This window comes from Gekko japonicus, unplaced genomic scaffold (genome assembly GCF_001447785.1).
Source record: "Gekko japonicus isolate JY-2015 unplaced genomic scaffold, Gekko_japonicus_V1.1 scaffold2547, whole genome shotgun sequence".
Classification (NCBI taxonomy): domain Eukaryota; kingdom Metazoa; phylum Chordata; class Lepidosauria; order Squamata; family Gekkonidae; genus Gekko; species Gekko japonicus.
The window spans coordinates 176,475-196,326 of NW_015168731.1; the positions used below are offsets into that span (position 1 = coordinate 176,475).

At 49.9% G+C, this 19,852-nt stretch overlaps 1 protein-coding gene across 1 annotated transcript in view; it reads right to left on the reverse strand.

The window, feature by feature from the left end:
* TSC2 (tuberous sclerosis 2) overlaps positions 1 to 19,852 on the reverse strand; it is a 91,343-nt gene that overhangs the window by 56,816 nt on the left and 14,675 nt on the right. The window contains exons 11-20 of the mRNA XM_015415599.1: positions 18,681 to 18,824; positions 15,612 to 15,749; positions 9,194 to 9,297; positions 7,774 to 7,855; positions 7,109 to 7,264; positions 6,030 to 6,146; positions 5,813 to 5,935; positions 5,057 to 5,142; positions 3,324 to 3,462; positions 3,031 to 3,153 (exon numbers count right to left, since the gene is read on the reverse strand). Of these exons, the coding sequence (XP_015271085.1) occupies positions 3,031 to 3,153; positions 3,324 to 3,462; positions 5,057 to 5,142; positions 5,813 to 5,935; positions 6,030 to 6,146; positions 7,109 to 7,264; positions 7,774 to 7,855; positions 9,194 to 9,297; positions 15,612 to 15,749; positions 18,681 to 18,824 (1,212 nt within the window). The remainder of the gene's footprint in view (positions 1 to 3,030; positions 3,154 to 3,323; positions 3,463 to 5,056; positions 5,143 to 5,812; positions 5,936 to 6,029; positions 6,147 to 7,108; positions 7,265 to 7,773; positions 7,856 to 9,193; positions 9,298 to 15,611; positions 15,750 to 18,680; positions 18,825 to 19,852) is intronic.

Sequence of the window (19,852 nt, forward strand, 5' to 3'; positions counted from 1 at the left end):
GCTACATTAGGGGTGTGTCGCCTACGTAATAGGCAAAGGAGTTCTGGCTACAAAAAGTGCCCTGGCCGCCCGAGACATCGACGTTTTCCACAAGGACGGTTCTCCTTGCGCCTGCACACGTATTTGCTACGTTCCCTCATTTCCGCAGATGTTTTTGCAGTCCCAGGTGCAAAAACGTGGTTTGTTCCCTGTTGCTCCGCAGCATCAGACTTCCCTGTTTCCGGGAATTTCCCACACTGCACTGCAAGAGGGCTTACATAAATAGATATCACTGTGTACAATAAAATATGTTTTTTTTAAAAAAAAATCCATTTTACAAAATATAATCATACATATCTTAATATTTACATAAATAATATTCTTGAGTCTATTGTTTATTCTTTTCCTTTATCCATTTGTATTCCTTTGCCCACCAAATAAAAACTGTTGGAAATGTAAAGTGAATGTAGGTACATTTATCCATATGTGGTGGAAATGTAGAAAAATTTGTAAATTTTGGCAAAATATAAGGAATATAATAAGAGAAATGTTAAATATTAAGCTGAAACTGTGTCCAGAGATTTACTTGTTAAATATAATCCCCAAGGAATATAAAGAAAATGTTGTATATGTACTAACCTATACCCTCACCGCAGCAAGAATCCTAATAGGAAAGTACCGGAAACAAGAAAAAATACCAACGAGAAAAGAACTTGCTATAAAACTGTTGGAGGTAGCAGAAATGGGCAAATTAAGTGTAATATTGCAAGGGAAAGATGATAAAGTATTTCAATAAAATATATGTTTATGGTAAAACAATTTTATGCTTTATTCTTTTTCTTTTTATATTTTTCAATGCTGTGGTCTAAATATTGGTATCAAATACTATCAAAAATATATTTCACCCAAACGATACATAGAGAAAAACATGTTTCACCCAAACAATATATCAAGTGCAGGTTTACATTCAGACAGCACCTTGTCAGTAACACGATCACTAGTCCCACGGGACTCTAGTCATTGACCCGTTTCAAAAGGATCTTTTTCAAGGACCGTGATGTATATATAAAGAACACAAGGCACAATAATTTTTCTTTGCGAGCACAAAAGCTCTTAAGATAGCAGCATTGTCTAGGGTCCCATCGGAACCCTTTGTGGCAAACGTAATAACCTATCTAAGACAGCATATCTTTCAAATTCTATCAGGTAGCTGCACTGCAAGAGGGGGCAAACTGCGTTTTTGCTCCTGGGAGGGAGAAATCATCTGCGGAAACCGGGGGAAGCCACGGATGAATAGAAGAGCAGGCGGGGGGGAAACCTGACACTGCAGAAAACGGCACTGAGTTCTCTCTCAAAGGACAGAAGCTCAACCATCCTGATCATTCCAGCTACCCTTCTCTTTGCCGTTTCCTGGTCTCCGATAGCCTCCCTAGAGGAAATAGCCCTCTAGCCGCAGCCGACTTCTGGCGACCCCCATAGGGTTTTCAAGGCAAGAGACATTCAGAGGTGGCTGGCCATTGCCTGCCTCTGCATAGCAGCTCTCGACTTCCTTGGCAATCTCCCATCCAGGTACTCACCAGGGCCGACCCTACTTACTTTCTGAAGAGATCAGGCTTTCCAGGTCGGGGATGGGAACCTGAACTGTTAATGCTCTGAACTGGAATTCTGCCAGGCTGGAAGCTGGAACCCGGGCCTAGAAAGCATAGCCCTCAACTCCGACATATTCTCCAACATATGGAGCAGAGGTCCATCAGTGGCTCTTAGCCACAAGGTATAGATAGGAACTTTTGGTCTGGGGCAAGTGATGCTCTGTATTCTTGGTGCTGGGGGGGCAACAGTGGGAGGGCTTCTAGTGTCCTGGCCCCACTGGTGGACCTCCTGATGGCGCCTGGTATTTTTGGCCACTGTGTGACCCAGAGTGTTGGCCTGGATGGGCCACTGGCCTGATGCAACATTGGCTTCTCTTATGTTCTTATGAATTGGATAAACATATGGAGCAGAGGTCCATCAGTGGCTCTTAGCCACAAGGTATAGATAGGAACTTTTGGTCTGGGGCAAGTGATGCTCTGTATTATTGATGCTTGGGGGGGGGGACAGTGGGAGGGCTTCTAGCATCCTCCTGGCCCCACTGCTGGACCTCCTGATGGCATCTGGTATTTTTGGCCACTGTGTGACCCAGAGTGTTGGCCTGGATGGGCCATTGGCCTGATCCAACATTGGCTTCTCTTATGTTCTTATGACAATGGGGTCCACTCCTGGGTGAGGAGTGGGAAGCGAGACCCCCAAAGCAGGGCTTGAGCAACACCTTGTACTGTTCTACTCACCAGACCAAGGGCAGAAGAGCCTGACTGGTCAACAGCAGGCTGCCTGTCTATCAGGGGACCAGTACTGCATGCAAAGGAACATTTAAAGCTGCAATTCACCACCTGCGGCCTGAAGTGGCACGATCTATATATCTAATTCTCAACAGTCCCCTATGTGTGAATACCTAAATCTGCAGACAGGGGGCATACTTACCCCAAACAAGTTTTTCTACAAACTTAGGTTTGCAGAAAAATCTGAAAACTTCTAAAAAAATACATTGGTGGGTTTTTAAATCCCCCCCCCCCAAAATAAAAAGCATGGTCTGGCTTGGACCAGCTCCCAGGCACTGCACCACCGCCGGGCTCAAAGGTACAAAAAAAGAGGGAGAGAGAAAGAAGCAGGGACTGGCTTAGGAGAGAGAGAGAAAGTCAAAGAGGGAGGGATTGGCTTGGTGGAGGGTTGGATAGAAAAAAGGGGGGGGGAATTGGCTCAGGGAGAAAAAGAAAGGGGAAGACAGAGGGAGAGGGAATGAAGCAAAGGGGGGGGATGCCCCCTCCCTGCAAGTTTCTTGCGGGTCCCCACTTGCTCCACTCCATTTCATCACCATCTGTGCCTTGGCACGAGGCCTCCAACGGCGCCTTCAAGAGGCCAAAGGAAGGAGGCGGTGAGGCTCCAGGGTGGTTGACAACTTCCCCGGGCAGGGAGGAGACCCCAGAGGAGCGGGCGAGGAGTCAGCCGCGCGCGTACCATGGAGCAGAGCGCGGACGACAGCTGGTCGACGCTGCACGGGGAGGTCAAGTACAGCACTTTGCACTGCAGCGATTCGGGCAGCTTGTTGAGAACGAGCTTCAGCACCTTCCAGTCTGTCTCCTGGAGACGAAGGAAGGAATGAAGGAAGTTAAGGGAGCGCCCAAGAAGAACAGCACAAGCCCCTGTGCTCTGTTGCCTCCCATCCATCTCAAGCCCCCTTTAAGAGCTCTGGGGCTTGCAGCCGTTCCCTTTCAGCCCACCTCCTGGCTCAAGAGCCGGGGATCACTCACTTGCTTGAGGCACTGCAGGATCACGCCAAAGAGCAGAGAGTAGGGCAGGTGGCCGATCCGGAGGGTGGTGCTCTGAGGGGGCAGGCTGGGGCTGCCGGAGGGAGGAGAGAGGGCGCCCGCTGGTTTCTTCTCCGGCTCCCTAAGACAGGAGGAGGAAATTCATTCTTGGCTTTGAATGCCGGAAGAGCCCCCCCCCCCCCCCCAAGAGGCACCCGGAACTCCCTCTGCCTTGCCAGTTGGCTCTTTAAATTCTACATCACCCAAGGCGTCACCACCACCTTTTCCTTTTGGGACACGTCCCTCCTGGTCCCAAGAATTTTAAAGGCGCATAAACAGCCACACGCCTATGAAAGGCAAGGATCCTTACCTCCAGACGACCACGCAAGGAAGATTTATGCAAACCCACCCTCCACCCTTTGGGCAAGCAATGCAGGAGGTTACTTTTGGACTAGTAACTTTTGTTGGATTTTATCTGTACAGCTTTTTTTTATCAGGAGTTTATTTTTACCAGCTTTTTCAAACGGTCCTGCTTCTGTTTTAGGGACAGTTTTTGATGCCGTTTTATGGGCAGTGGCTAGTTTTTAACAACTGGCTTTGTGAAACTGTTTTAATTGCAGATAGATCCAGGTGGGGTAGCCGTGTTGGTCTGAAGCAGCAGAACCAATTCAGAGTCCAGTCGGGGCACCTTTAAGACCAACAAAGGTTTATTCAAGGTATGAGATTTCGTGTGCAGGGCGCGCTTTTTCAAATACACTGGAATGACAGATGAGGTTCAGTCTTTTATTCGTTTACATCCTCAGGGCTTTTTTGGTAGAAAAAGCCAAGCAGGAACTCATTAGCATAATAGGCCACACCCCTGGCAGCACAGCTCATTCTTATATTAGGCCACACCCCATGCCTTCTCAGGGCTTGCCTGGGTGCCCCGTAGCTGCATGAAGCCCAGGCAAGCCAGCCCTTGGACAGGCCGGGGAAGGCACAGGGAGGCATTTAAATGCCTCCCTGATCCTTCCAGGCCCCCCTGGCCCGCCTGCCTCAGAGTCGCAGGAGGGAGGGGTCGTTCTCCAGGCCTTCCCTCTGTAGCCACCCACGCAGAGGTTTTGACTGTACTGGGAGTGTCCAACTATGAAGCCAGCCGGAACTCCGTTCCTGTGCGTTCCTGCCCAAAAATAGCCCTGTAAGATCCTGCCCTCCCTGCCAGGGGACGATTTGAACCTTATCTTTCCGTCCCAGTGTATTTGAAAAAGTGTGCCGATCCCGCATGACGCATTGCCAGAGACCGTTTCACACCACTACAAAATCCACTGGCTGGGCATGCACACAACCGGGGGGCTGGCACCCTAGGTGCCTGCCCCCCCCCCAACTGCTGAAGTCTGCCCCCAAATGCTCACGCCTCCTCCATCGAAGGAAACTTCTTTGGGTTGGAGAAAGGCTTCCGACCTGGCTGAGCGGCAAGAGTGAATAGCACCAAGGGGACCGGGCGGGGGGGGAGAGAGGGAGGGAGACCCGGTACAGTGAGTGGTTAGGATATCAGACTCGGACTTTGGGATAGGTGGGCCCCAATCCCTGCTCAGCTCTGCATTCATCGGGAAAGGCGGAGGTGGACCCAAGTGCAGAGCGAAAAGGTTGGAGAGAGGAGGCCGCTTTCCAAAGCTGTAGGAGTCACGCAGAACGCACACGCTGTCCCAAAGTAATCAAAGGTGGTTCCAATTGAGCTCGAACCACCTTCGAAATACTCTTGGGAGGCTGTGGAGACAATATATGGAATCTGCTGCCAGAGACTGTAGTGCTGGCCACAGGAATAAACAGCTAAGTCAAAGACCTGAGAAAGGGAAACGGGCACACAAGGGAAAGACGGACAGACTCAGTGGCTGTCCCAAAGCACTCAAAGGTGGTTCCAATTCAGCTCAAACCACCTTCGAAATACTCTTGGGAGGCTAGAGACAATATATGGAATCTGCTGCCAGAGAGTGTAGTGCTGGTCACAGGAAGAAACAGGAATAAACAGCTTCAAAAGGGGATTCCATAGATTCACGGAGGATATGTCTAACAGAGGAACTGGTTGGCCCTAGTGCGAGGTTGCCCCTTTTGAGGTTCTTATCAGGGGAAGGCCTTGGCCCCCGTGCCCTGTCGTTGGCCCTCCAGAGGAACTGGTTGGCCACTGTGCGAGATGGGATGCTGGACTGGATGGACCCTCACTGGTCTGATCCAGCAGGGCTCTCTTGAGGTTCTTATCAGGGGAAGGCCTCGGCCTCCATGCCCTGTTGCTGGCCCTCCAGAGGAACTGGTTGGCCACTGTGCGAGATGGGATGCTGGACTGGATGGACCCTCATTGGCCTGAGCCAGCAGGACTCTTCTTAGCCTCTTATGCCTGTGGAGCTCTCAGATGCCAGAGGAGGGGCTGGCAGGCCTGTCCTGCAAGGCCCTTTCCACGGCTGCTTCTCTCCCTCCTTGCGAGTGTTCTGTTCTAGAGCTGGGGGGGGGGTCCCCACCTGCAGTCTGATGCTGCTGGCGATGGGGAGGGTGTACTTGTGCTTGTAGTGGAGCTGGATGTGGAGGGCCAACATCTCGTAGACGCGGGTGGGGTGGCTGGCGGGCAGGCTGTACAGCTTCGTCTGCAGAAAGGAGAGGAAGGCGGGGTCAAGCCGGCGACGGTGGGAGTCGGGACCTCGCTGAGCATCCCGGAGCGTCCCGGAGGGCGCTTCTCACCTGGAGAATCACTAGGAGGCCCAGCACGGCCGTCTTCACGTCCTCCAATGAAGCCGAGTAGGAGAGAAGGCCCCTCTCCTCCAGTTCTGGCGGAGGCAGCAAGGAGTGAGAAGCCACCTGTCCAGGGGAAGGGAGAACAAACTGAGCCGGGACCGACTCTCTGGTTTGGGGGGAAGACGCTGTTTGGAAATGGGAAGGGGCGGAGGCAAAGCCATAGGCAGGAGGAATGGTGGGTCCAGGACCCCTGGCTGCGTCACCCCTGCCTGGGACAAGCTCAGGGATAGGTCAGGTGGAGAGGAGTGACCCCCCAAGCCCCCTTTCTTCCCCCTACTCAAAACCCTCAGCATTCCCCCCCTCCCTGCAGAAGAAGAGGAAGAGGAGGAGGAGGAAGAGGAGGAGGAGGAGGAGGAAGAGGAGAACGAGAAGAAGAGGAGGAGGAGGAAGAAGAAGAGGAGGAGGAAGAGGAGAAGAAAAGGAAGAAGAGGAGGAGGAGGAGAAAAGGAGGAGGAGGAAGAGGAAGAAGAGGAAAAAGAGGAAAAAGAAGAGGAAGAGGAAGAGAAGAAGATGAGGAGGAGAAGAAAAGGAAGAAGAGGAGGAGGAGGAGAAAAGGAGGAGGAGGAAGAGGAAGAAGAGGAAAAAGAGGAAAAAGAAGAGGAAGAGGAAGAGAAGAAAAGGAAGAAGAGGAGGAGGAGGAGGAGGAAGAAGAGGAGGAGGAAGAGGAGACTGGATTTATACCCCGCCTTTCACTACCCGAAGGAGTCTCAGAGCGGCTTACAATCTCCTTCCGCTCCCCACAACAGGCACCCTGTGAGGTAGGTGGGGCTGAGAGAGCTCTTCTGAGGACTGCTCATGAGAGAACATCTCTGACAGAACTTGTGACTGACCCAAGGTCACCACAGATGGCTGGAAATCAAACCCAGTTCTCCCAGATTAGAGTCCGCGCTCCTAACCACTACACCAAACTGGCCCCTAGCCACGACACCAAACCCCGGGGTGCTGCACCGGAGACGAATGCCCTGCCTCAAGCAGGGTTTCCCCACATTGGTTCTCTCCGCTTCCTGGGAAGGGGGGGGGCTCACCTTCTCGATGATGTCCAGCAGGCTGTTGAAGTGGTGGGTGTTGCAGCCCTCGGCCAGGTCCACCAGCAGCTGGGTGGCCAGCTTGCGGACTTGGTGGTCCTTGTCCTCGGGGATGTGGGCCAGCTGGGAGATGACCACCAGGTTAATCAGCTCTTCCTGCAAGAGGGGAAGGCCGTCTGGTGAGCCGGTGGGCAGAGACCGGCCTCAGGACCGCTAGCTTTGAATCGGTCGGACAAAACAAGAGAAGAGCTGAGAAGCCCACAGACTCTCCCCTCTGTCAGGCAGGGCGGTTATCCTTCACACACACACTCCTCTCTCCACACAGCCAAGGAACAAGCCTGGAACTTTCACAAACACGACCACTATGTGGAACTGCACCGCACAAGTACCCAGCCTGGAACTGGTCACAGAACTCCGCATCTCAGTTGCCAGTAAGGCTGCCAAACTCCAAAGCCTGAGTCCTTTATAAAGTTTATATCTCCGCTACCTGCCATTACCTTTTATGACACACGTGGCCCGGCCCAACAAGGCCTCATTTATGTCAGATCCGGCACTCATAACCAATGAGTTCGACACCCCTGCTCTAGAAGATTTAGAGAAACGCCTTGTGCATGAACAGCCACGCCCAGGCCAGGCCACCGAGAATTAAAACGATGAGCACCAACCTCGTAGAACTGCCTGTTAACGCTCAGAACGAAGGAGAGCACGTGCAGAACTTTGATGCGAACGGCACTCCGGTTCTCGTTCCTAAGGAGGAAAAAGCAGGAGATTATGTTTTCGAAGCAGGGGAACCCCCCACCCACAAAGTTTCCCACTATAAAAAGGTATAAAAGTTGACAAACATTTGGTGGAAATTGAGTTGAGCCATTTGGGGGCCAAGTTGCCAACTCACTGAGCACAGGGGATTGCACAGAAAGAGGATGAAGAGTAGCTTTTTATACCCTGGGGTTTTCCCCCCTACCCTAAGGATTCTCAAATAGGAGCTGCGGTGGCTCAAGTGGTTAAGACGCTGAACTGCAGGCTGTGGAAGGTCAGTAGTTCAGCAGTTCGAGACCCGAGTGTGCCGCATGACGAAGTGAGCTCCCATCTCTAGTTCCAGCTCCTGCCAACCTAGCCGTTCGAAAGCAAGAAATTGCAAGTAGATATATAGGGACCACTTCGGTGGGAAGGTCACAGCGTTCCGTGCGCCTTGGTGCCAGCCACATGACCACGGAGATGTCTTCGGACAGCGCTGGCTCTTCGGCTTTGAAACAGAGATGAGCACCGCAACCCTAGAGTCGGACTCGACTGGCTTTCGAGCAAGGGAACCTTCACCTTTACCTTTAAGGATTCTCAAAGTGCCTAACAGTTGCCATTCCCTTCCTCTCCCCACAACAGGCACCTTGTGAGCAGCGCTCCCTCTAAGCTGAGTTACCGTGGGCTAGCTCACAGTTTCTTATCCTCCGGCTCACACATTTCTGTCTTAGCTCAGGAAGGAGGGTTCCAGGGCAAACTGATTTATGCAGCGGCCAAATCGCTCGCTCACAACGTTCATGCCAGGAGCTCACAAAGTTGAATTTTTACTCACAAGAGTCCACAGCTTAGTGAGCATTGCTTGTGAGGTAGGTGGGGCTGAGAGAGTTCTGAGACAACTATGGCCGGCTCAACGTCACCTAGCAGGCTTCGTGTGGAGGAAGGAGTGGGGAATCAAACCCACTTCTTCAGATTAGAGTCCACTGCTCTCAACCAGCACACTGCGCTGGCTCTCAAAGGACAATGACATTTGGACATCCACAAGGTTTTTAAGCCCCTGCCCTGCTGTTGTGCTTAAGGGATCGGTCCTCTGGCCTGTGACCAGTGTTCCCTCTAAGCTGAGCTAGTGTGAGCGAGCTCACAGTTTTTTAGCCTCCGGCTCACACATTTTTGTGTTAGCTCAGGAAGGAGGGCTCCAGCGCAAACTAATTGATGCAGCAGCCCAATCGCTCGCTCACAACGTTAAAGCCAGCAGCTCACAAAGTAGAATTTTTGCTCACAAGACTCCACAGCTTAGAGGGAGGATTGCCTGTGACCAAAGTCAGGAAGGGCTGAGATCAGCAAGGGACCGACCTGAAGAACCGCTCCATCAGCCCCTGCAGCTTGTGGATCCAGCCGTCCTTCGCGGGGTGGATGGACTGCGCTCGGTAGGTGATGAGGTTCAGAACGGAAGACTCCTGTCCAATGAGGAAAAAAAAAGGGCAGCCTTTTTACATTTATACAGGGGTCATTTCCTGCAGGAGCGCACAGGAGCAGAGCTCCAGCAGTAAAGAGCCCAAGGGGCGGGGACATGCATCAAGCCCCACCCCCTGCTCCCAGCAGCCCTCAGAGCAAGAAGCAGCCAGGTAAGTTGCAGAGCCCACCCCCCAGCAATCCAAAACGGTCCAGTGGGACTTTTAAGACCAGGTTTTATTCAGGTACAAGCTCTCCCTCCTCTGCGAGGACAGACCTGTGCGTTCCCCCTCCCCCCAATAGCTAGCAATCCAAAACAGTCCAGTGGAGCCTGAGTGGTGGGTGTTGCAGAGCTTTCCCCGGCCCCCTGGTCCAAAGCAGTCCAGTGGCACCTTTAAGACCAAGTTTTATTCAGGTACAAGCTCTCCCTCCTCTGTGAGGGACAGAGCTGCATGTTCCCCCTCCCCCCAATAGCTAGCAATCCAAAATCAGTCCCAGTGGAGCCTGAGTGGTGGGTGTTGCCTTCTGACACACTTCCAGTGATGTCAGGGGTGGCATATGCAAATAAGTTATGCTAATAAGTTATGCTAATGAGCTCCTGCACCTCTTTTTCTACGAAATGACCCCTGTATTTATACATCCAAACCCAACACAAAAAGACCTCCTGAACACAGCAGGAGGGTGACACAGGGAAGAGCTGATTGACTCCATAACGGAACACGGAGAAATTTGCTCTACAGTCATCCCACCTGGGGGCTCAAAGCCCACGAGGTCCCATTTATTGATCAATATCTTCTTGATCACACCATGCACAGATTGCACTCACGGTGTGGCTAAAGGACACTGGGGGAAACTGCAGCATGCACCTCCCAACACGTGAGAGGCGGCTGGAGTTGTGCGGGCCAAAGGCCCAGTCTCAATAGAACGTTCTATTGAACATGGCTGGAATTGAAGCCTAAACTCTCCTTGGAAGCTAAAATGACTAAGCTGAAGCTATGGTACTTGGTCCCATTTGGTCCCATTATGAGAAGGTGGGAGAAAAAACATTTTGAGAAATAAACAAAAGATGTGAACGTATTACAAAGTGCACTAACACTATACTTTAAGAACACTGGCACAATCCACCCTTGAAGTGGCGAAAATTTGAACTAAGAAGCCCTGTATATAACCTGATACAGTTGGATATTTCCAGGTTAAAGGCCTTGAACCAATAAAACAGGACCAATAATTAAATATATCTAGATTGATAACCTTGAGCCATATTAAAACTGGACTAAAATTAAAACAGATGCTGAACTGCAGGCTGTGGAAGGTCGGTAGTTCAGCAGTTCGAGACCCGAGTGTGCCGCATGATGGAGTGAGTTCCCATCTCTAGTTCGAAAGCAAGAAATTGCAAGTAGATAAATAGGTACCACTTCGGTGGGAAGGTAACAGCGTTCCGTGCACCTTGGTGTTTAGTCATGCTGGCCACATGACCACGGAAACGTCTTCGGACAGCGCTGGCTCTTCGGCTTTGAAACGGAGATGAGCACCGCAACCCTAGAGTCGGATTCGACTGGCTTTCGAGCAAGGGAACCTTTACTTTTTAAATGCATTTCAGCCTCCAAGGCCTTCCTCTGTAGCCAGATTTTTGTATATACATGCACACTATGACATATATAACATATAACACATAAACGTCAATAGATCAAGATGGGTAGCCGTGCTCATCTGTATGTAGAAGCAGAAAAGAGCCAGAGTCCAGGAGCACCGGAAAGACTAACCAAATTTGTGGCAGGGGAGGAGCTTTCCTGAGTCACCGCACAAATTTGGTTAGTCTTAAAGAAGTGAGCCGGCCCGTGACTTACGAAAGCTCCTCCCCTGCCACAAATTTGGTTAGTCTTTCCGGTGCTCCTGGACTCTGGCTCTTTTCTATATAAACTTGTGTTATTGCTCAGACAGGCTGATTATATGGCATTCCAGATATCCTGTGTAGCAAAAGAATTGGGTCGTGTGAGGGCTATCTCAAACCTTTAAGCACACACATCCAAGGGATGCAGATTTAATAATTCTTTCTGAGCGTGGCTATTATAACTCTCGGCGTGTGCAGATATCGGAGTGCGACGGTCAGTTTGCCAGACCTGAGCAAGGGTGTGACGGACAGGATGTTTTGGAGGACGTTAATTCATAGAGTCGTGTCAAAAGTGACTTGATGACAGTTAACACACACATGACTGGAATGGTGGCATTTATCCCTGGGACACGGGGACTGCTGCTGGTGTGGACTGCGCCTGCCCAGTTCACTCAGCGGTCCACACTCATTCCCTGTAGAACATAAGAATACCCTTGCTAGATTAGACCAGCGGTCCATGAAGTCCCGCATCCTGTCCAGTGTTCCCTCTAAGCTGAGTTAGTGTGAGCTAGCTCACAGTTTTTTAGCCTCCGGCTCACCCATTTTTGTCCTCGCTCAGGAAGGATGGCTCTAGAGCAGACTAATTTATGCAGCAGCCAAATCACCTGCTCACAACTTTAATGCCAGTAGCTCAGAAAGTAGAATTTGTGCTCACAGGACTCCACAGCTTAGAGGGAACATTGATCCCTGTCCCATACAGTGGCAAACAAGTTCCTCCGGACAACCAACAACAGGGCATCAAGGCCGAGGCCATCCCCTGAGGTTGCCTCCTGGCTCTGGGATCCAGGGGATTAGTGCCTTTGAATGTGGAGGCTCCCCTCAGTCCCCGTGGCTAGTAGCCACTGAGAGACCTCTCCTCCATGAATCTGCCTAATCCCCTTTTAAAGCTGTCTATTCCTGTGGCTGTCACGACATCCTCTGGCAGCGAATTCCACATTTTAATCACTCTCTGTGTAAAGCAGTATTTCCTTTCGTCCTGAACCTACTGCCCATCAGCTTCACTGGATGCCCTCGAGTTCTAATCTTTTGGGAGAGGGAGAAAAATGTCTCTTGGTCAACTCTCTGCACCGCGTGCATTGTTTGATAGACCTCTGTCATGTTCCCCCTTAGTTGTTTCTCTTCTAAACTGAAAAGTCTTGCAGGCCCTGTGGAACTGTAAGAGGTCCCGCAAGGCCCTGATCTCTTCCGGTGGGATGAGCTCCTGGAAGAGATCAGGGCCCTGCGGGACCTCTTACAGTTCCACGGAGCCTGCAAGACGGAGCTCTTCCGCCAGGCTTTTGACTAGGAGCCGCCCCGATTATTGCCATCAACGAGCCCGGCCTTTAGCCTAACATCCGGCCTAGACCATTGTGCGACTAGGAAAACCATGAGCTGGATTGTCTGCTGTAAAACTCATGGCACACCATCTTAATCAACTAATGATGGATAACTAGCACCTATGCTTTTCTGATGCATTTGTATCTGAATTGTTTTAATGTGATTTTGGAGCTGCGGTGGCTCAAGTGGTTAAGACGCTGAACTGCAGGCTGTGGAAGGTCGGTAGTTCAGCAGTTCGAGACCCGGGTGCCGCAAGCCGGAGTGAGCTCCCGTCTCTAGTTCCAGCTCCTGCCAACCTAGCAGTTCGAAAGCAAGAAACTGCAAGTAGAGAAATAGGGACCACTTCGGTGGGAAGGGAACAGCGTTCCGTGCACCTTGGTGTTTAGTCATGCCGGCCGCATGACCACGGAAACGTCTTCGGACAGCGCTGGCTCTTCGGCTTTGAAATGGAGATGAGCACCGCAACCCTAGAGTCGGATTCGACTGCCTTTCGAGCAAGGGAACCTTTACCTTTAAATGTGATTTTATGTGGTTTTATTGGTAATTGTACCAACTGTGTTAGCTGCCCTGAGCCTGCTCAAGGGGAGGGCAGGGTACAAATTGAATGAATGAATGAATGAATGAATGAATGAACGAACGAACGAACGAACGAATGAATAAAAGTCCTAGGCTCTTCAGCCTTTCCTCCTAGGGAAGGGGCTCCAAACCCTGCACCATCTTGGGTCACCCTCCTCTGTGCTGTAGCTCGCGAGCAGGGGACTTGCTTTGCCTGCGGAAAGCCTCAGGTTCGATTCCCTGCATCTCCAGTTAAAGGAGCAGGTCTTGGATGACCGGAAAGACCTGAGTCCCCGGAATGCTGCTGCCGGCCAAGACTGACAATGCTCGGCTTGACAGACCGAGCAGCCTGACTCAGCAGGAGGCCGCTTCTCCATGTGCTGCGATCCTCCTTGACCAGCTGGAAGCACCAGGCTCCGCCTGCCTTGCGGTCCACTGTCTAGGAAGCAGCTCAACATTCCCAGAGCCTGCAGTACAGTCCTGACATCAACAGTCCTTGTTGATGTAGGACAAGGGAAAAAGAATGTGATTTCTGACTCTCTCTCTGTCTTTGATATATACATCGACAGCTGTCACTGTGCCTTAAGAACATAAGAGAAGTCAATGTTGGATCAGGCCAATGGCCCATCCAGACCAACACTCTGTCACACAGTGGCCAAAAATACCAGGTGCCATCAGGAGGGCCAGGACACTAGGAGCCCTCCCAATGTTGCCCCCCCCCAAGCACCAAGAATACAGAGCATCCCTTGCCCCAGACTGAGAGTCCCTATCTAGACCTTGTGGCTAATAGCCACTGATGGACCTCTGCTCCATATACTTATCTAATTCCCTTTTGAAGCCGTCCATGCTTGTAGCCGCCACCCCCTCCTGTGGCAGTGAATTCCAAGTGTTAATCACTCTTTGGGTGAAGAAGTACTTCCTTTTATCTGTTCTAACTCGACCGCTCAGCAATTTCATGGAGTGCCCACGAGTTCTTGTATCGTGAGAAAGGGAGAAAAGGACTTCTTCCTCTACCTGCTCTATCCCAGGCATAATCTTATAAACCTCAATCATGTCACCCCTCAGCCGTCATTTCTCCAAGCTAAAGAGCCCCAAGCGCTTTAACCTTTCTTCCTAGGGAAAGTGTTCCAACCCTTTTATCATTCTAGTTGGCCTTTTCTGCACTTTTTCCAAAGCTATAATATCCTTTTTAAGGTGTGGTGACCAGAACTGCACACAGTATTCCAAATGAGGTCGCACCATTGATTTCTAAAGGGGCATTATGATATTGGCTGATCTGTTTTCAATACCCTTCCTAATAATCCCCAGCATAGCATTTGCCTTCTTTATTGCAGTAACACGCTGTCTCGACATTTTCAGTGAGTTATCTACTACGACTCCAAGATCTCTCTCTTGTTCAGTCTCTGCCAGTTCAGACCCCATCAACGTGTATTTATAGTTAGGATTTTTAGCTCCAATGTGCATCACCTTGCACTTGGCCACATTGAACCCCATTTGCCACGTTGACACCCACTCACCCATCCTCGACAGATCCCTTTGGAGTGCCTCACAATCCTCCCTGGTTTTCACCACCCTGAACAACTTCGTATCATCTGCAAATTTAGCCACTTCACTGCTTACTCCCAACTCCAAATCATTAATGAACAAGTTAAAAAGCATCGGACCCAGTACTGATCCCTGCGGTACCCCACTGCTTACCACCCTCCACTGAGAAAAATTCCCATTTATACTCACTCTCTGTTTCCTATTAATTACAGTTTTTGATCCACAAAAGGACTTGTCCTTTTATCCCTTGATTTTTGCGCTTACTTAGGAGCCTTTGATGAGGAAGTTTAATCATAATAGGTCCAGATCCTGGTAAGTAAACTAGAAGCTTCTGATTAGAGAAACTTATAGTAGAACATATATACTTTATAAGTGCATTTTTTGTATAAGAAGCCATATTAAGCAAAGATATCATTAGAAGCCTCTGTAGATAGGATGGAATGCTATTTAGAAGTTGCAAGGACGCCGAGAGCGAAGTTTACTGTGATTCAACAGCCCTTATCAGGTAGCTCTCCATATGCGAGGCCAGAAAGGGACCCAGTGTTCTTTGGTATTCCCATTGTTCTGGAGACCAGATAAGCAAATGTAACCACGGACATACATGACCACTATAAGGAGAGACCAATAGTCAGGTTTAAAGTCAAATGATGCTTGTATGATGTTAACTGCTTGGTACCAATTAGAGATTCTTTAATGTGATGTCATTTGGGGTATAAGACATTCTGCCCTTCCTGGTTATGGCAGGATACAGCTTGGTGTTATTGGGGGCTAAGGCACCCAGTCCTGTATTCCTGTTTCTTGCAATAAACAGATATTCATCTAACTCGCTGGACTATGACTGTGTGTTTCCAATTTGGCACACAGGCACAGATTTGTGCATCACTGAGAAGAAGAAGAAGAAGAAGCCCCCTGCCCAAGGTAGAAGACGAGTATGTTCATTCTCAACAGAACCCCTGCTAAGAGTCACCAGAAGGAGCTTGAAAGATGTGCCCGGAGATTTCCCCGCCTTACCGGTCGCTGATCGGCGCATCTTTCCACGAGCTCAAAGTATCTCTCCTTGGAGCCGTGGAAGTCGTTGTGGTCGCACAGCTCCTCCACGGTGGTCAGCAGATCGTGGACGATAGATTTCAGCTCCTGGCTCTCCAAGGTCTGGAAGGCAGAAATGGCCACTTGGTTCACCAGCCCCTGGCATCTTGTCACGGTTGGCCATAGCAGAAGGCCTGAGGACATCTATTATGTCCTGACTAGTCTGGTTGTGGAGGACTTAAAAGTTTCCATTGTGCGTGATGGCCTTGCTCACCATTTCTGAAAACACAGGCGGTGGCGTTTTCATGGAATCATAGAATGTTAGAGTTGGAAGGGACCTTGCAGGTCATCTAGTCCAACCCCCTGCACTCTGCAGGAGCACAGCCGAAAGATAGCCCTACAACACACCCGGAAGCTGGTCGTTTTCAAAAGTCGCCCTGTCCCTAACAAAGCTAATCTTGCCTGCTGAAATTTTTGATGCCAATGGAGTCCTGACATCCCAGCATGTCACTGTGTGAAGCTGGGTGGAAAGTTTTCGGGAACCTTCGGCTTAAAAGAGGAGGCGGAACCGACTACAGAGACACTGCCTGAAGGGAGGCCAAAGAGTCTGCTGTAGTTTTATCCATGCTCGTTCCTTGAAGCCTGCCACTTATTTTTATAGAATCACAGAGTTGGAAGGGGCCATACAGACCATCTAGTCCAACCCCCTAAAGCAACCAGTCTAAAGCATCTCTGACAAATATCCGTCCAGCCTCTTCTTGCTTTTATAATTAAAGAAAAATCACAAAAAGGATGTAATGCGCCATGACCTGGATAGCCCCGGCAAGCCCGATCTCGTCAGATCTCGGAAGCTAAGGAGGGCTGACTCTGGCAAGTACTGGGGTGGGAGACCTCCAAGGAAGTCCAGCAGTCGGGAGGTGGGGGCAGGCTTCATTCAGCCACCTCTCGGAATATCCTCCAGGCCCCCAGTAGGGGTCACTCGCCAGAGGTGGCCATGACTTCCAGGGGCACACACACTCTCTCTCTCTCTCTCTCTCTCTCACACACACACACGTGCACATATGAAAAATACAAAAAAATACCAAAAGACAAAAAAAAAGGATGCAATACTTTAGACCTTCTCTATATTTTGTAGGAAGATAATCCTGTTTAATGGATTCTCTCCCTTTTCCGGTGTTCTTAAGGTTGGCGATTGAGGCCGCCGGGAGGCTTGACGGCATTCCCAGGTCCTGGCCTAACTGGCTTACCCAAAAGGGACGTCTGTAGCAGTCGCTGCGCTTGATTCTCACCAGGGACCGAAACCTTCGTTTCCGGGCCTGCTCACCTACCTGGATTTGTCTCCAGAACCGATGTGTAGAGAGGGGGGGTCAATGCTCCTTCTAAGCTCCACAGTGTTGTGAGCAGGAATTCTACCTCGTGAGCTAAAAAAACTAGTAGCATTAAAGTTGTAAGCGAGTCTACATCTGACTATCGCGCAAGTTAGTTTTTCAGACGTTTACTTCCATAACCTTGTAAAAGTCTCAGAATAATTTTTAACGATATTTAACCATATTTTTAACTATATTTAAGCTATATTTTTAGCAATAACACTATAAGAGAAAACAGAATCAAGTCAAATCTCATTACGGAAAATACTGTCCTCTATGGGGGGTAGACCAGGCTTCCGGAGAACAGGTCTACCCACCCCTTTCCACTATATTGGTAGGCCTGGCCTCGGACTGTCGCCCTGCACTGACCCTTAGAAAACATACCAGCACTTAGGGGCGGAGAGAACTCTTGCAGTCTTCTTTGGGGATTTTTTTTAAGTGAAATACGACAAATTTACAGGTCATGTATAGCAGAGGTGGAAATTGCACTGTCAGAACCCTGCCTAACCGTGCAAACAGGAAGTTGCTTAAATGGTAATCAACCTGCCCAAACTACTTATCTATTCAAATATTTATATCCCACTTTTAGTGTGACGCAAGGCATCTTACAAATCGTACTGAAAAGCATAATGGGGTGTGCAAAAAATAAATAAATCTATTTTTCCTGGCTCCATTATAGCCTATGGGGACCATTAAACTCAATGAGACCCATAGGCTATAACGGATAATTGATCCAGGGGTATCTGGAGCTCTGGGGGGGGGGGTGTTTATTGAGGTAGCAGCACCAAATTTGCAGCATAGCTGCTGGTGCCTCTCCACAAAAACCCCCACAAGTTTCAAAAAGACTGGACCACGTGGTCCAATTCTATGGGCCCCAGAATGAGGTGCCCCCATCCAATGAAGGGAAAAATGCTCCTGGGCTGGAAGCTAAATTGTCTGAACAGCTAGCTAAAATGTTGTGCTCCAGCACCCCCTAGCACAGCTAAGAGGGAACACTGGAGGGGATTCCAGGGGATTCTCCTAGGTACAGGTGCCACACACAGTTTTTTACGCAAGCACCAAATGCTCTCGACACTAGACAGTCTTACAAGATCAAGTAGTTTGGTCCCTGCCCCAGGTCACTTACAAGCTACGTTTTGACAGTGGGTGAGACAGGAAAGAGGAAGAAGAGAGATACTGGATTTATACCCCGCCCTTCACTACCCAAGGGAGTCTCAGAGCGGCTTACAAACTCCTTCCCCTCCCCACAACAAACACCCTGTGAGGTAGGTGGGGCTGAGAGAGCTGTGACAGAATCTGCTCATTTTCAAGGACAGCTCTTGTCAGAACTATGGCTTGCTCAAGGTCATCCAGCAGGTGCGAGCGGAGGAGTGGGGAATCAAACCCGGTTCTCCCAGATTAGAGTCCGTGCACTTAACCACTACACCAAAGAAGATGGAGGCACAGAAAGTGGGACGGGGCCTGCGTTAAAGGAAAGCCAAACCTTCCCACGCTCCTGAACACTGTGCCACAACCCAGCATCGCTCAGATTTGCACCCAAAACAAAGCGGAGCGTCAACAGTGCACGGAAGACCATGTGGCGCCAACCCCAGCTGAACCCATCCACCACTGTGTGCCCTGCCAAGTTAGGGAGTCCTTTTACACTCAGGGCACAAACCGGGAAGGGAGGGGGGGACGGGGCCCTCACCTGAAGCTGCTGCAGCAGCCGCTCGATAATATCCAGCATGATGTCCCACGTGACGGCCTGGAGCTCCTTGCCGTACTTCTTGATCAGCCTCGTTATGGAGAGCACGATTTCGTAAGACACGATGGCGTTCGGGCAGCTCATGGCCTGGATGGAAGGAAGGAAGGAAGGAAGGGGCCTCAGGGAAAGACCCCAAATCTCTGGCAGCTTCTCAGCCTGGAGCTGTCAGCCCAATAGGCAACCCACCTCAACTGACATCTATTTCCAGGTTTAGGCTGCACCCCCTTGATTGCACACTGGGAAAATAACTCTTAGGTTATCTTGACTGCGCTTGCAGAAGATGGGCTCTTTTTGTAGCAGGAACTCCTTTGCATATTAGGCCACACCCCCTAATGTAGCCAATCCTCCAAGAGCTTACAGAGCTCTTCTTACAGGAGCTACTGTAAGCTCTTGGAGGATTGGCTATATTAGGGGTGTGTCACTTAATATGCAAATGAGTACCTGCTACAAAAAGAGCCCTGCGAAGTATTTGGTTTCCTTTAGTAGAAAAGATAGATTTAGAATGTTTTGAATGGGAGGCTGTTAAAGCTGCCAAATATCAGCTCCTCCTATTTTGTTGAGGCTACAAAAGGATTTTGCTTAATAGACTGCATTTTCACAGACGTTAATGGTTGTCAGTTTATCAAAATCGCTTATATATTTAAATAGTTTTGGTAAATGATAGGGTTGTTGCGCCCCTTTTTCTCCTGTTGTCATATATATTATGTCATCGCTGCTGCTATTTTAAAGTGTAAAAAGGTAAAGGTAAAGGTTCCCTTGCTCGAAAGCCAGTCGAATCCGACTCTAGGGTTGCGGTGCTCATCTCCGTTTCAAAGCCAAAGAGCCAGCGCTGTCCGAAGACGTTTCCGTGGTCATGTGGCCGGCATGACTAAACACCAAGGCGCACGGAACGCTGTTCCCTTCCCACCGAAGTGGTACCTATTTATCTACTTGCAATTTCTTGCTTTCGAACTGCTACGTAGGTTGGCAGGAGCTGGAACTAGAGACGGGAGCTCACTCCGTCATGCGGCACACTCGGGGTCTCGAACTACTGAACTACTGACCTTCCACAGCCTGCAGTTCAGCGTCTTAACCACTTGAGCCACCGCAGCTCCATTTTAAAAGTGTAACATTAT